Raw genomic sequence first — 17104 nt, 5'->3', positions numbered from 1 at the left:
CCTGGAAGATGCTCCTGGATCCTGGCTTCAGATAAGCTCAGCTCTGGCCATTGCAGTCATTTGGGGAGTGAACCAGCGGAATGAAAGACTCTCTCTCTCTCTCTCTCTCTTTCTCTCTCTGGTTCTACCTCTCTCTGTAACTCTGTTTTTCAAATAAATAAAATAAATCTTTAAAAAAAAAAGAATTTGATGAGGAACCTGCATTGGAAGCAACTGAAAAACAGTGGCTAGTAGAACTGGAAAATGCTGTGTAGCTGGGATGGGGCCAGTTGGAAAGCAAGCCGCAGGTCCCAGCGTTCTGTAACTCACACATCCCAGCTTACATCAGCTGGGACTGTCTGGATGCCACCATGGATATCACTGCCATTTTTTTATGACCTAAAAATCAGAACATATGAGAGTCTTCCAGAAGTTCATGGAAATGCATATTATGAAAAAAAATGCTGGGGCTGGCACTGTGGTGTAGCAGGTAAAGCCGCTGCCTGCAGTGCCAGCATCCTACATGGGTGGAGGTTCTAGTCCCAGCTGCTCCTCTTCCAATCCAGCTCTCTGCTACGGCCTAGGAAAGCAGTAGGAGATGGCCCAAGTCCTTGGGCCCCTGCACCCGTGTGGGAGACCAGAAGAAGCTCCTGGCTCCGGGCTTCAGATTGGCACAGCTCTGGCCATTGTGACCAACTGGGGAGTGAACCAGTGGATGAAAGACCTCTCTCTCTCTCTCTCTCTCTCTCTCTCTCTCTCTCTTTCTCTCTCTGTGTAACTCTGACTTTCAAATAAATAAATAATCTTTTTTTAAAAAAAAAAAGTGCTTGGGTTGAAAATTTTTCCCTCACGAGAATTAATGCAAAATTGATTCTGTTTTTCCAGAAACTTTTTGAAGTCCCTTCAATATACCCTAACACCTAACTGGGCCACAAAACAGAGCCATAGAACCAAGACCTGTGCCCGAGAAAGTCCAGATACACACTTGGCAGTGACTGCACAGATGTGACTTTGTCCTTTTTGTTTTTCATAAGGGATTCATTCCTAATCCTCCAAGACAACACTTTTTGTTTGGCTAGCGTTGGTGTTAGGTGGTCTAATTTGGGGGTATTTGTTGTTCCTCTGAGATAGTACTTTTTGGCTGGCATGGGGTTCTGGCTGTTTATTTTTGGGGTACTTGTAGTTGTTTTCAGTTTTGCCCAGGAGCAGCCACTTACTATTGAGTTTCAGGAGGAGGACTTGGGCAGCCCCTCAATAAAGTGGCTGTGGCTGACTGTGCTAGCTGCTGCCTGATAATCTCTCCTCCCTGCCTGCTGTGCCTGCTGCTTTCCAGTTTCTCACCTCCTCCCGGCCTGTGCTGCTCTAAGTCACCTACTCACCAGGCACCCCAGGCCCCCCCACCCAAGGTCTCCATCCCAGTGTGTTCCCACCCAAAGAGGCCTCCGTCCTTGGAAACTCACTGAGCAACCAGCAGTATGCCAGCAAACAGCTCCATTGAAACATGCCTGCCTGCTCTGCGCCACCACGCTGGTTTGCTCTGGCAGCCCACCTGCGCCTAATGGCATAACTCACTCCTGTTTGTTTAACTGCCTACACCCATTAAGGTGCATTTGGGGGCCAGGGGATGGTGGGCACACTTGTGTGTATTTTAACTCACACACACATACCCAGGGCTGAGACCTGTGGCACAGTTCAGAAACTGAAAGTACTCAATGCCATGGGGATGAAAGGTGACAACAGTTAAAGACCCACTGACCTCAAATACTTAAGACAAGTTTAATCACCAAGAGCTACTGGTCTTCAAGGCCCAAGGAGGTAGTGCTCCCTCCTTCAAGGGTCCCAAGGCCGCTCCAGGATCTCCAGGTAAATCCCATATAGCAAAAGGTTCCTGGGCACCCTCCCACAGCCCCAGAAGTACAAAGTCTAGGAGGAACTTGGAATCTTTTCTCCACAAGCTCTCAGCCAGCCACACATGTTTTTCAGTCCTGCATTTGAGAGCACTGCTCTGAATCGCAGTTCAAACCTCAGCTCCTTCAGGAAAGTCTGATAGAGCAGCTTCTGCCCAGGTTTCCCAGGCTGAAGTCACGAATCTCACCTTCATTTTGCCACACCCATGTACCACCTCCTCCACTCCCTACTACAATTTACCTAATATGAGTATATCAATTGTATGTTTTATGAGTTTAGTTGGGGCCAGCCCTGGGGCATAGTGGGTAAAGCTCCCTGCTGATGCGCCTGGGAAAGCAGTGCAAGATGACCCAAGTGCCTGGTTCCCAGATGAAGCTCCTGGCTCCTGGTTTCAGATCGGCCCAGCTCCAGCTATTGCAGCCTTCTAGGGAGTGAACCAGCAGATGAAAGACCTCTCTCTCTCTCTCTCTCTCTCTCTCTGTTTCTCCCTCTCTCTGTAATTCTGCCTTTCAAATAAATAAATAAACCTTAAATAATGTATAAGTGAATTTAATTTCTTTAAAACTGTATCTCTTCCATGAAATCATGATTTTGATGTATTTTTCCAATACATAATAAAATATACCATTAAAAACTGTTTTATATGCTCTCCCCTGTAGCACAAAACTACACCAGTGAGATACACCTACAATATTTGAGAAAACACTAAGCAAAGGAAATAATATCTGACTACACCTTTCCTTCCAAAGATAGCCCGGGGGAAACTGGGAACAGGAGGATTTTATATTAAGGGCTGGGGCCAGCATTGTAGCAGAGCAAGTATAACTGCCGTCTGCAGCACTAGCATCCCATATGGGCACGGGTTCAATTCCCAGCTGCTCCACTTCTGATCCAGCTCCCTGCTAATGCACCTGGGCAAGCAGTGGAAAATGGTCCAAGTGCTTGAGCTTCTGTACCTGTGTGGGAGACCTGGAAGAAGCTCCTGGCTCCTTGGCTTTGGATTGGCCCAACTCTGGCCATTGCGGCCACTTGGGAAGTGAACCAACAGATGGAAACTAACACTCTCTTTCACACACACACACACTCTCTTTCTCTTTCCCCTTCCTACCTTCCTCCCTCTCTCTCTGTAACTCTGCCTTTCAAATAAAATAAACAAATCTTTAAATAAAAAAAACTTAAAGGCTCCATTCTTCATTGATCTTCTCCTTCCCCTTTAATCAATAATAAATTAAATCACTGGGTATCCAGTAATTCTAAAATGAGTCAGGGGTAAAAACCAGCCCCATTCACTGCTAGTATAAATGTGACCTTTTACTCATTGATAGAAATTAAAACACATACACACACACACACACCAGAAGGTTTTAAACCTTCTCACAGTTCAACAAAAGGTGCTGGGAAAACTGGATTTCCACATTCAGAAGTATGAAACAAGACCCCTACTTTACACCCTACCCAAAAACCAACTCAAAATGGATCAAGGATCTAAACCTTAGACCTGAAACCATCAAATTACCAGAGGAAAATATAGAGGAAACTGTAAGACATTGGCCTAGGCAAAGACTTCTTGGATAAGACCCCAGAAGAACAGGCAATGAAAGCAAAAATACACAAATGGAATTATATCAAGCTAAGAAGCTTCTACACAGCAAAGGAAACAATTAGCAAAGTAAAGAGGCAACTGACAGAACAGGAGAAAATATTTGCAAACTATATACCTGATAAAGGGTTTACATTGATAATATATAAGCAGATTAAGAAACTTAGTAAATCAATCCAGTCAGGAAATGGGCAAAGGGATATGAACAGATATTTTTCAAAGAATGAAATACAAATGGCCAACAGATGCATGAAAAAATGCTCAGGATCACTAGCCATCAGGGAAATGCAAATAAAAACCCACAGTGAGGTATCACCTCACCCCGATTAGAATGGCTGTCATCCAAAAAACAAAAATAACAAATGCTGGTGTGGTAGCAGAAGAAAAGGTACCCTAATAGACTGTTGGTAGGAATGCAAGTTGGTTTAATCATTATGGAAAGCATAATGGCTATTCCTCAAAAAAGCAAATCTACCATATTATACAGCTATCCCACTCCTGGGAATATATCCAAAGGAAATGAAATCAACATATGAAAGGGTTACCTACACTCCCATGTTTATAGCAGCTCAGTTCACAATAGCAGAGATATGGAATCAACCTAAATGTCCTCTGATGACAGAATAAAGAAAATGTGGTATATAATCATGATGGAATATTACTGTGCCATAAAAAAGAATGGAATCCTGGCATTTGCAACAAAGAAGATGCAACTGGAGATCATTATGGTAAGTGAGATACACCAAACACAGAAAGACAATGTTACATGCTTTATTTGTGAAGTTAATATATAGAAAGAGTACAGAAGTTGGGTGGATATCCCATCATTTGGCATTTGGTTACAACTATTGCTTCACTGAATCATACCATGTAAATGATAATACACTTTTCCTTCCCCACATTATGAACATCGTCATGAGTCCCTCACTCTGTGATATTAATATCTTTGACTTCAAGAAAAAATAGTACATATGTATACATGGCCTACACTTGAAGTGAATGAATGTGACAAAATGTTTTTGAACATTGTAAAATATTTTTAAATGTAAAAAAATTTTAAAAATACACAGAATATGGTACTTTTTGTTACAAAAACAAGGTTTTCTTGGAAGATTGGCCTCCTCTCTTAATAAGAAATAATGAAGGGCCTTTATTTACCTTTGGGCTTAGGTTGCATTTTATAAAAATAATTTTTAGTGCTCCATGTTGTCTTTATTAAGATCTTTGATTGTTTAGAAAAAAAGTCATCTGTTCACAATATCTTGGGGATTTGTTCTCCAACTATCTAATTTTCTGCATTTGCCTTTAAAATGTTTTGGTACTATGGTTAAATAGGTAACTCTTGGAAGTGAAAAAAAAGGCTACATTCCAGAGGTGACTACTATATGCACATTAGCTCCACTCACCTCTGACTGTCAGAGTTCCGATACGTAGCATACCAGATGTTAGAAATAGGTTTTTGCTAATGATAATGGTGATGTCCAACATGCATGTGTAAAAAGAATCCAAAAAGGTTAAGTATGTGAGATGATGACTATGTTCATTTGCTTCACTATAGTTAACTATTTTACAATCTGTATGTGTTCCATAACACATGCCCCATTGTATACCTTAATTACACACAATAAAATTTATTAAAAAAAAAAAAAAAGGCTCTCCCAGGTAGAGATCAGAGCCAAAAGCCAGCGCCGACTGCAGCGAAAGCTGTCCTGAACTCACACTACATGGATATGCTCATGTCTGCACACTCTAGAAGCCCTTGCTGCTGTTCTCTCATTCTTCCTTCATTTTTCACTTTTTCCTTTATATTAGTTAAAAATAAAAATGATGTTTAGTGTAAGAAAGAAAAAATAGAAAGTAAAAATAAATCAGCCAGGCACAAGCAGTATGGAGCAGCAGATTAAGCCACTACTTGGGACACTGGTAGCCCAAATCAAAGGGCCTAGGTTTGAGTCCCATCTCAGCCTTTAATCTAGTTCCCTCCTCGTGTGCCTGAGGTGATGGCCCAAGTACTTGGGTCCCTGACATCCAGGTGGGAGACCTGGATGGAATTCCTGGCTCCTGTCTTTGGTGTGGCCCAGCCCTGGCTGTTATGGCCACTGGGGGAGTAACCCAGCAAACAGAAGATCTCTTCCCTGCTCCACCCATCCACTACCTGTCACTCTGCCTTTAAAGGAAATAAATAAATCTAAAAAAAAAAAAAAAAAAACACCAGAACCACTTACAACTCAATTGAGGTGGAATTTCCAGCCAGCTCTGGAGGTTGGGAGGCGCCAGATTTACCTGATTTAGAATCGGAGAATCCCAGTGACGTAGGCCAACAAACACCTCTGGGAGGAGTTGAGAGGGCTTATTATGGGATGTGGGGAGGTTATTGATAACTTTAGGGAAAAATGAGGAAAGCAAGGAGCAAATCTGGGTTGGATTCTGTCCAGAAGAGAGGACAATTTGGTGGCCAATTACCAAATTTTTATCTAGCCAAGAAAAAAAAAGTGAGAGTTGCCATTAATTTGAAGGAAAACAGCCATCACTTGTGTCTGGAAAGGACACATAGTCATGTCTGTGGTTGGACAGCCTGTCTTGTTGCAAGCACGGCCCGGATGTGACCTTGTCTGAGCACCTTTGTATTTTGTATTCGATGAGCTTAACCAGTGTTCCCTTGGGAGCTTCGTGACCGCCCCTCTCCCCCACCCCGCAGCAACAACACTGTTTCTTACTTTCCTTTTTTTTTTTAATAAAAGATTTATTTATTTATTTGAAAGTCAGTTACACAGAGAGAAGAGAGGCAGAGAGAGAGAGAGGTCTTCCATCTGCTGGTTCACTCCCCAATTGGCCACAATGCCCGGAGCCAGGAGCTTCCTCCGAGTCTCCCACACAGGTGTAGGGGCGCAAGGACTTGGGCCATCTTCTACTGCTTTCCCAGGCTACAGCAGAGAGCTGAATTGGAAGTGGAGCAGCCAGGTCTCGAACCGGCACCCATACAGTGCTTCAGGCCAGGGCACTAACCCACTGTGCCACAGCGCCGGCCCCTCTTAGTTTCCTAAACAACAAAGGAATGTATCATCGCTCAGATCAAATAAATATCCCTTACACAATACACATATACTTAGTTTTTACAGACATGGGATTCCACCATATATATATATTCCTTGTAGTCAATGTTACATGATGATGTATCACTAGCAGTTTGCCACAACTATTCAATCCATATCACTTTGAAAGGATGATGAATGGAGTTCAGTTATGCAGATGAGCCAGAAAGACTCCCATTTAACTCCAATTTAACTCCTATTGCTCAACATTTAAATTCTGTGTGTGTGTGTGTGTGTGTGCGCGCGCGTGCTAGGCCTTCCATCACAAAATACCACAGACTAGATGACATAAGTAACAGAAATGTACCATCTACCAACTCTAGAAGTCCCAGATCAAGATGTCAGGAGGATGGCACAGGTGTTTGGCCTACCAGTTAAGTCACCCATCCCCCACGTTGGAGAGCTTGGCTTCAAAAACCACTCTGGCTCCACACTCCAGCTTCCTGCTCATGCAGACTTGAAGATGAAGATGGGTCAAATGATTGGGTCCCTGCCACTCAAGTGGGAGAAATGGATTCAGCCCCACCCAGCTCTGACCATTGTAGGCATTTGGGAAATAAACTAGCAGACTGGAGCACACTCTTGTGTGTGTGTGTGTGTGTGTGTGTGACTCTCTTTCTCCCTCTCAAATAAATAAAATTTTTAAAATGTTACAATGTTGGCAGGGTTGATTTCATCCTGAGGCCTCTCTCCTTGACCTGTAGATGGCTGTCTCTCCAGTATCCTCACATGGTCTTCCCTCGCCATGTGTCTATGTCCTAATTGCATTTTAAAGCACCTGTCACATTGCATTAAGGCCATCTGTAGGACCTCATTCACTTTAATTTCTTTTTAAAGGCCCTGTCTCAAATTCAGTCCCATTCTGCAGTACTGGGGCATAAAGACTTCGGCAAATGAACTTGAGGGTCCACGGTTCATCCCAGAACAGCAGGCACGTGCGCATGTGCATGTGCGTGCGTGCGTGTGTGTGTGTGTGTGTGTGTTTTCAAGGCAACGCTCTAATGAACACCTCTGTATCTACAACTTCACAAATATCCATAGCTATGTCTTAGGATAAATTCCCAAAAGTGACATTGCTAAGTAAAAGTGAGGACACAGTTTTAAGGCATTGGATAATCCAAATTGCCGTGAAAAAGTTGCCCCCAAAGAACTCTCTCAGTAAGTAGTACAGGAAAGTGATTTAGGTTTCTCCCTTCACTGTTTTGTAATTCTGCAATTATCTGTCTTTATCGGTTTCATGTGTGGCAGATTTGGCGGTGTCCACACAAGTTCAGATGGTTCAAACACGCTAAAGAGACCAAGGCTCTAAGTTTAACAGCTTCAGGAGGTGAGAATTTTCATCCATAGCTAAACAAACAAAGGGAATGTCCCATTCATAGTAATGAGGACTGTTATTTCCATACACAAGTGACAGCTAAAGCTTTTTATTGATAGAATTCGTTCCTTGGTTTTTTGTTGTTAAAGTATTTTAATTTTACTTTTGATTATTTTTCTTTTTAATCATTTTTAATAGATTCAATATAGTTCATATATATAATTCTATGAATATAATATTCAGTTCCTCCCTCCAACTCTCTCCTCATCATCCCTCCCTCCCTCTTTTATCCCTTCTTTAGTTTTTGAGATAACATGTTTTAAATTTACATTAAAGTAAAAAAGCTTACTACTTCACCTAGTAAGAAGTTTAACAAGTAAAAAGCAAAAGACCCTAGTTTAGTAGGAATATAAGCAATGGCTATAAACAGTAATTGAATGGAAAAAAGACCATTTCACCCATATACAGTAAATTTTAAAGTAATCACAGATTATTAAAACCATAGTAGTATAACATTCTTAGCCACTAGTTTGAAAAAGATGTAAAACAAATTTTACAAACCTGTATTTGCAGCAATACTGATACACATAGACATTTCTTTTTTCTTTTTTTTTTTATTTTAGTGCCCACTTATAAGGGAGAACACGTGGTATTTATCTTTCTGGGGCTGGCTTATTTAACGCAACATGATGTTCTCCAGTCGCATTCATTTTGCTGCAATGCTAGAATTTCATTCTTTTTTCTAGGAGAATAATAGTCCATGGTATGTATATATATATATATGTATATATATATACATACACTGCATTTTCCTTATCTATTCATCTGATGCTGGACACCTTGGTTGATTCCAAATTTTGGCTATTGTGAACAGTGATGCTATGAACATGGTGGTGCAGGTATCTCTTTGATACAACATATGCCTTTTAGATATATACCCAGTAGTGAGATTCCTGGATCATATGGCAAGTCTATTTCTAGTTTTCTGAGATATCTCCACATTGTTTTCCACAGTGGCTTCACTAATTTACATTCCCACCAATAGTGTGTAAGTGTTCCCCTTTCTCCATATCCTCGTCAGCATTTGTTACTCTCTGTGTTTTGGATTTCAGTCCCTCTGACAGAGGTGAGGTACTATCTTATTGTGGTTTTGATGTGCATTTCTCTGATGGATAGAGATGTTAAGCACTTTTTCATTTATATTTGTTGGCCACTTGTTGTTCTTCTTTTGAGAACTATCTATTGATGTCCTTTGCCTAATTCTTAACTGGATTCACTGTTTTTTTTTTATTGTTGTTGAGTTTTCTAACTTGCTGATACATTCTGACTACTAATCCTTTGTTGGATGAGTAGCTTGAAAATATTTTTTCCCATTTTGTTGGAAGTCTCTTCAATCTATTGGTCATTTATTTTGCTGTGCTGAAGCTTCTGAGTTTGGCATAGTCTCATTTGTTTAGTTGTGCTTTTGTTGTCTCTGCTTTGGTGGTCTTGTCCAAGAAGTCATCTCCCACCCTACTGACTTGGAATGTTTCCACCTATGTATTCTTCCAGCAACTTTGTAGTCTGGGGTTAAATTTAGGTCTTTGGTCCATACTGAGTTGATTTTCATATATGGTGAGAAGTATGGATCCAATTTCATTCTTTTTTTTTTTTAAGATTTATTTATTTATTTACTTGAAAGTCCAGAGTTACACAGAGAGAGAAGGTGTCGCTCCCCCTCTTCGTGGAGGAATGACACAGGACCCTGCGCTGTTTTGTCTGCTCGGCCCTCCCCGGGTTGGCTACCGTCCCTTCCACCTCCGTGGAAGGGCGGCTCCCCCTGCCACTTTCCCCACTTCCGCGGGGGAGCAGCACACCGCCGGCCGGCTCTCTCGGGGGCTGCACAGGTGTTCCTTCAGATAGATGTTCCACGTGCATGTTGTCTCTCTCCTCCTTTATAGTCCTCTTCCACCAATCCCAACTCTGCTACCCACACGCCGAGTACGCTGCTCTCCTCCAATCAGGAGCAGGTCCTACAGTTTATTGGTTGAACTGGAGGCAGCTGTGTAGAAGCTGTTTCCTCCTCTCCTAGCGCCATATTGTGGGAGAGCAGATGCATAGAATAAGTCTCAATTCCAGTAACTTAGTCTAGTCCAAGTTGCTCCCCACAAGAAGGAGAGGCCTTTTTTTTCCAAGCCAAACTGTATCCAGCTTTATTAAAGATTCTTTCCATAAACCATCATGGTATTTCAGGCAGGACATGGGCAGACAATCATGAACAGTATACAACAACTTTCAACTCCCTTCTTCAATGGACGACCAAAATCAGAAAGCCACTATAAAACCCAATGAAGTCTCCACGACGCTCTGGAAAGGGGGAGTTTAGAGTGAGGGCTGACATTTCACATTCAGCATGTTGTTTAACAACTTTTCACAAGCCGACCCTGACTTTCAGGAAATGAAATGAAATGGCAGAATGGTCAATCTGAAGATCCACAATCTAAAGAAGGAACAGCTGCTCTTTTCAGGGCCCCACCTCAGGGGTGTCACTGTGAAGTCCAGATTGCCCATCATGCTCGTACCAAATTGTCTGGGGTTAGGTCCCAACAGGTCTCTGGGCTTGAGGGCATTAAGTCTATGCTGAAGGCAGACGGGGGGAGGAAGAGGGCATAAAATCAAATTTAGTTTTTCCACACCACAGGGTGTGTGCCCTGGTGGCTGTGTCAAAGGCAGGAATCCTTCCTGGGAGCTGAGAGGAAGTCTCTCAAAACTGCAGGGGAAGCTGTTTCCCCCATCGATCGAGCTCCGGAGACCTTCTGTTAGTGACCTCTGCCCCTTCCCCCAAAACAACAATGAAGTGTTCTGTGTGCTAACAACATAGCTTAAAAAAAAAAGTAAAACAAAATTCTTCATTTTTATAAAACTTGATAAAAAACAGTATTTCAAACTGTAAGTCACCAGAAGTACACAGTTATCAAAAACGCACACACTTCACCTGGCATCTCCAGCACCTTCCGCTCTCTGTGCCTGGTCCGTTTTGGCATCTCCATTTTCTGCAGGGTTATTCCCACCCTTGCCAGCATCAGCTTTTCCCTTTTTCCCTTTGGGCACCTTCTCTCCCTTTTTTGCAGGGGCCTTTTTAGGCTTGGGTTCTGGCTTTGGAGGAGCTGGTTTAGCGGACAACCCTGCGGATCTTCTCTGTGGTTCGTCCTTCACCTTGGCCTTATCTCCTTTAGCATCCCCTTCAGCCTTTCTCTTGGCAGTGGCCACAGGACGTAGGCACTGGGCGCAGGGATGCAGTGGCACACGGGCTTTGGTCGGTCCAGGGGTCGTCCTCGCCTCTTCTTCCTTTTTTTTTTTTTTTCTTTTGCCAACATTTTATTTAAGCTACTTGAGTCTAAGTTCTTTTTTCACCATTAGTCTAAAATACCTTTTGGTTGTTGTTAAACTCAATTTTGATTCAAAATCACAGTTGATTCATACATGTGCAGAGTGAGCTATTGTCACCTGATTCCATTCTGAAAATTGCTGAAATCAATGTGGCTACTACTGGCTATCTGGAAGATTTGAAAGATGCAAGAAGAAGCGAGGGAGGGAAGGAAATCGCAAAGGAGAAGGCTGAGGGAGCAATCATACATTATTCTGAGTACTCTGTGCTCACCAGGGGCACAGACAAAAAAGATGACCAGTTAGGTGGGCAGCGCTTTGGGGAAGAGAGTGGGGCTCGGGGAAAGAGGGCAGGCCAGCAACTACTAAGGGTAAGGGGGCTGAGGCAGCCAGAGCAGGGAGAGGTCCTCCATCTGCTGATTCACTCCCCGATTGGCCACAACAGCCAGAGCTGCACCGATCTGAAGGCAGGAGCCAGGAGCTTCTTCCAGGTCTCCCATGCGAGTGCAGGGGCCCAAGGACTTGGGCCATAGCAGAGAGCCATATCAGAAGTGGAGCAGCTGGGTCTCAAACCAGTGCCCATATGTGATGCTGGCACTCCAGGCCAGGGCATCAACCTGCTGTGCCACAGCGCCAGCCCTCAAATTTTATTCTTCTACATATATACATTCAGTTTTGCCAGCATCATTTGTCGAAGAGATTATTCTTACTCCACTGTATGGTCTAAGCACTTTTGTCAAAAATCAGTTGGCTGTATATACATGGATGAATTTCTGGGCTCTCTATTCTATTCCATTGATTGATGTATCAGTTTTTAAGCCTGTCCCATGAAGTTTTAATTACTGTAGCTTTTCAGTATGCTTTGGAGTCAGGAATTGTGATGCCCCAGCTTGATTTTTCTTGTTCAGGATCACTTTGGCTATTCTGGGTCTTTTGTGATTCCATATGAATTTTAGGATATGTCTGTTTCTTGATTTTTATCTCAAGCATTTAATACTCTAAGTTATTCTCTGTGACATCTCAATAGACATTTCTTGGTTATCTTTTAATAGTATCTGATTCTACTGTTAATCTTTTGGTTGCAAGTTACAGAAAATTCTACTCTGAATGGCTTAAGAAAAAAAAAATGAAGTAATCGATTCCTGTAACTGAAAACCCTGTGAGATAGGTAGGGTTGCCAAAGAAGAGTTTCATTCTGAAATTAAAGGCTGGCACCAAATCCAACCCCTCCTTGGCTGCCATTGAGCTGAGCAGCGTCTAAGCTCTCTGTGGTGGTTTTGTTACAACAGCCACACGATTGTAGCAGAAATGGAAGGAAGCCATCATGATCACAGGACAGGAAAGCAATACATACAGGGGTACTTCCAAAAGATCACGGAAAATAGAATGAAAAATTTTGTTGTTGTTGTTGCAACAAATTCTGAACTCCAGGCATATAAGGGATCTTCAAAAAGTTCACGGATAATGTTTCTTGTGAAAAAAACTAGGCATCAATTTTAATTTTTGAACCAAAATAAACACATCTTTTAATTTCATTTTCCATGAACTTTCTGAAGTAGTCTTACACCATTAATCTCTCAAAGAGTTGTAGAGCTAGTAGGAAATTTGGGAATAATTTAGTCTATTAATTTTCACAGGATTTTTTTTTGTTGTGTTTTGTTTTGGTGGGTAACCTTTTCTTCAAACAAGATCTTGTAATGTCATCAAATACAGAAAATAGAATTAAAACTGAACTGCTGGGACCAGCACTGTAGCACAGCAGGTTAAGCCACTGCCTGCAGCACTGACATACCATATGGGCATTGGTTCAAGTCCCACCTGCTCCACTTTCAATTCAGATCCCTGTTAATGCACCTGAGAAAGCACTGGAGGATGCCCCAAGTGCTTGGGTTCCTTCACTCACGTGGGAGACCTGGAAAAAGCCCCTGGCTCCTGGCTTCAGTCTGCCCCAGCCCTGGCCACTGTAGCCATTTAGAGAGTAAACCAGCAGATGGAAACACTCTCTCTCACACTCTCTCTCTCTCTCTCTCTCTCTCTAACTCTGCCTTTCAAATAAGTAAATAAGCAAATAAATCTTTATAAAAATTTTTTTAAAAAAACCTGAGTTACTAAGGCTGAAACAGAGGTGGGGAATCCATAGCTCCTTCCTCATCCTCATTGAGGAACTTCCCAAAAGCACACTCCTGAGCCCTGTAGAGAGAGGGCCCTTACCATCATTTTGAACTTAAATCCTTGATTTACCAGCTGTGCTCCTAACAAAAAATGGAAATGGAACTGAAAGTCTCAGTCGCCTCCCATCTGTAAGCACGCACAGCCCTCGCGCCTCCAGCCAGAGTTGGTCATGGAGCCCAGCCAAGAATGGAGCGAGTTCAAAACAACATTAAGCCTCTGCATTCTTCCAAGTCACCTTCAAGTCTGAGTTTCTGACAAATCTGCAAGACAGTGTTTCTCGGGACAATCTAAGGATTTTGTGGCCACTTTTCCAAGGGGCTCATATTACTCCATGTTTCATTACTGTAATGAAATACCTGAATGGACTATGGATGAAGAAAAGAAGTCTGTTTAGTTCAGGGTTTTGGAGGCTCAGAGTCCAAGATCAAATGGCCCCAGCGGTTCTGATTCTGGTCAGGACCTGATGGCAGAGGTTGTCTCAATGGTGAGAGCTTGTGTGGGAGGAAGAGATCACATCTCAAAGTAGGAAGCCAGAGACTCTGGCATTGTGGTGTAGCGAGTAAAGCTGCCATCTGCAATGGGTGGTATCCCATATGGGTGCCAGTTTGAGTCCTGGCTGAACCACTTCCAATCCAGCTCCCTCCAACTGGCCTGGGAAAAGCAGTAGAGGATGGCCCAAGTGCTTGGGCCCCTGCCACCCTTGTGGGAGAGCCAGAGGAAACTCCTGGCTCCTGACTTTAGCCTGGCCCAGCCCCAGGCCTTGCAGCTGCCTGGGGAGTGAACCAATGGGTGGAAGATCTCTGTCTGTCTGTCTCTGTCTCTTTCTCTCTCTCTGTAACTCTTTAAAAATAAATAATAAATCTTAAAAAAAGAAAGAAAGAAAAATGAAAGAACAGTAAGCCAGAGAGCAATTCAGGGGTTGGGCTCAGGAGTTCCTGGCGAGCTTCTCTTCTGGGGCAGATGCCCCCAATGATGGAAGGGGCCCCATTAGCCCCCCTCCTAAAGGTCCCAGCACCTCTCAGCACCAAACTCCCAACTCATGAGCCTATGAGGGACACAAGCAAGGCATACCCAAACCATAAAGAGGCTGCTGGTGGCCACCACGGAGAGCCTGGGCGCTGGTGAGTCCACAGGCAGCCAAGCAGAGGTGGGTGCTGTCGCAGCCTTTCATTTCCCAATGAAACCTCGTCTGGCCTGGGTTTAGCAGACATTCTTGAACACAGCGTAGTGTGAGAAACAAAGGTTAAAGGAATCCCAGCTGGCAAGGAAGGTTTGACATCCCACCATGAAGGAAAGAGACACTTCCTTTAGTGCACCACAGAGAGTTAAAGCCAACGTTGAAAAAAAGAAATGGAAAAGATAACCGGAGTCACACAGATGCCAATGGACTCCCATGCAATTAAAAACTGCTTTAAAATAAACAAAATGAAAAAGCAACACCATAGGTGACTGCTGAGAAGTAGCCTCCAAAAGCTCACAATGTATTTGATCTGGATTTGTAGCTTAAGAGAAGGGCATGGGAAGGCTCGCACAACTCACCAAGCGTTCTTTCTCCACTGCCATCCATCTTTTCCTCCTGATTTTAACTAAAGCTTTTCTCATGCAAAAGATCAGAGCATAGAAAAAAACGCAAAAAAAAATACATTAAACAAATGTTCTAACACAAAGGTTAAAGGTCACTGGACAGTGAGTAACATTCACAGCTCCATATACACCAGGCTATTGGTAGCACCCATGGACAAATATCATAAGAGCCTGAAGGAGGGGTGAGGCCCCTCCTTGTGAAGAATGATCTGTGGCACCACTGTTGTGGTGCAGTGGGTGGAGGTGTCACCTGCCATGCCAGCATCCTGTATGAGTGCTGGTCTGAGTCCTATCTGCTTTGCTTCCAGTTCAGCTCCCTGTGAATGTGCCTGGGAAAGCAGAAGATGGCCCAAGTGCTTGTGGCCCGCCCATGTGAGAGACCCAGACGGAATCCCAGGCTCCTAGCTTCGGCCTGGCACAACCCCAGATGTTGTGGCCATTTGAGGAGTGAACCAGCTGATCAGGGGTCTTTCTCTCTGTGTCTCTCCGTGTCTCTCTAATACTCTGCCTTTCAAATAAATAACATGTGTCTCTTTCTTTAAAACAAAAGTGATCTGTGAAGGGTCTCATTAAATATGGTTCTCCCTTGTCTTGCAAGAAAATTGTCTCTTCCAATGCTATAATTTCTAAAAGAACCCATCCATAACCTTTTTCATTATGCATTGATATACTGCAACTAAAAGCAATTTTAATTAGCTGAGGGTAGAGATTCAGTTTCTCAAAATGCTCATGTCATAAAAGAAAAATTTCCCCTTGACACTGAAGGAAAAAAAATCAGAGCAAATTAATAGACTTTTTTGTCCCTTTTAAAGCTAAAATCATTTTGTGAGTTTATAACAGGAATATCTTACATCCATCAAGGTTTGACCCGTGGGCTCTAGCACATGGAGAGCGGAGCATCAGGAGGAATAATCTGGGCTGGGGAGGCATTCGCTGTTTTCACGCGTGGGTGTGAAGGCCCAAAGACATCGGTTGCATACCCTCCAAGACCAGGGACGCCCCCTCCCCATCGTTACCACCTGTTCTTGTTCCCCTGTGTTATTTTGAGTTTACTCATCCATCTTTCCACCACACTCCGGGCTCATCAGGCGTGGGCTCTTTCTTACTCCGTAGGGACCCTGAAGGGCCTGAGAGATTGCTCGGCCTTCAGCCATTCAGCACACTGTGTCAGCTTTTCAAGAGCATAGCAGCCAAGGCAAGAAAGTGACCCGCTGAGTGGTAGCAGTGACCTCTGCAAGCTCTGAACTCCGCCATTTTGGCCTTTTTGCTGGATAAGTAAGAGACCAAGCGTCAATTTAAAGAAAGGCTGGGTCCGGAGACTCAAGAGTCCACAGCCAAGCGAGGATTAGAACTGTGGATGAAGGGTCTATCAATCTTGGGTAAAGCAATTTCTCTTCAGCGATGCGTTTGGCTTTTTTCCTTTGCCAGCTAAGTCTGCAACCAGCCTTGTCGGGGAAAATGGCAGCTGAAGAAAAGGAAGAGTGGCCAGAAGAGGGCGCTCTCGCCACGGATATTGACAAGCGGTGTCTTTGGAACGTTACCCCTTCAACCTGGCCAACAGAGAGGCAGCACGGGATTCTTTCCTAAGGAGCTCACTTTGCTGGCCAAGTAAGAAGGGAAAGGAGAACACCGCGGGTGAAAAACGAGTGCAGAAGAATGCCACGGCGAGGCCCGCGCTCCCTCGGGGAGCCGAGCCGTGCGTGGTTCTCGGAGCGCTGCTCGCCACCTCCTCACCGCAGCCTTCCCAGGAACACGGCCCGGCCCGGGAACGCTCTGCACGGCCGACCCGCCCCTCCCCCTGCACTGCCTTTCCCCTCGGCTTCTTCCACTTGCTTCAACACGTCATTGCTCCCAGAGCTGCACCAGGCCAGAGCTCCGGGCTGTTTGCCAGCGGCCTCCAACATTCCGGGCCAGTGCTGTGAGCCTTAGAGGAAGGGCTCTCCCGGCGCCCCTGGGGACGGACAGGCGTTGGCGCCAGGCCTTGCCTTCGCCCGGCTCCCGGACAGTTCCAGGCTGAGGGTCTGCACTCCGGGGGAGGTGGGACTTTGGGTCTCCTCCTCCTCCGAGGGTGACAGTGCACACGATGGC

The 17104-nt window shown here is 44.1% G+C and overlaps 1 protein-coding gene and 1 long non-coding RNA gene across 4 annotated transcripts in view; both read right to left on the bottom strand.

Moving 5' to 3' along the window:
* Window positions 1–4242: 4242 nt before the first annotated feature.
* LOC103350414 (uncharacterized) overlaps window positions 4243–17104 on the bottom strand; it is a 47642-nt gene continuing 34780 nt past the window's right edge. For all 3 annotated transcript variants that reach the window (XR_016233258.1, XR_011388155.2, XR_016233259.1), the window contains one exon: window positions 4243–6527. This is a non-coding gene — a long non-coding RNA (uncharacterized LOC103350414). The remainder of the gene's footprint in view (window positions 6528–17104) is intronic.
* On the bottom strand, window positions 9542–16170 carry LOC108177889 (non-histone chromosomal protein HMG-17). Its single transcript, XM_051818425.3, has 2 exons — window positions 16070–16170; window positions 9542–11237 (listed from the first exon to the last, which is right to left on the bottom strand). The coding sequence occupies exons 1-2, from the start codon at window positions 16168–16170 to the stop codon at window positions 10865–10867; spliced, it is 474 nt and encodes a 157-aa protein (XP_051674385.3). The 3' UTR covers window positions 9542–10864.

The sequence above is a fragment of the Oryctolagus cuniculus genome, chromosome 4 (genome assembly GCF_051225735.1).
Source record: "Oryctolagus cuniculus isolate XC-2025 breed Fujian yellow rabbit chromosome 4, ASM5122573v1, whole genome shotgun sequence".
NCBI classification, from domain to species: domain Eukaryota; kingdom Metazoa; phylum Chordata; class Mammalia; order Lagomorpha; family Leporidae; genus Oryctolagus; species Oryctolagus cuniculus.
This window is presented reverse-complemented; position numbering and strand designations above follow the sequence as displayed.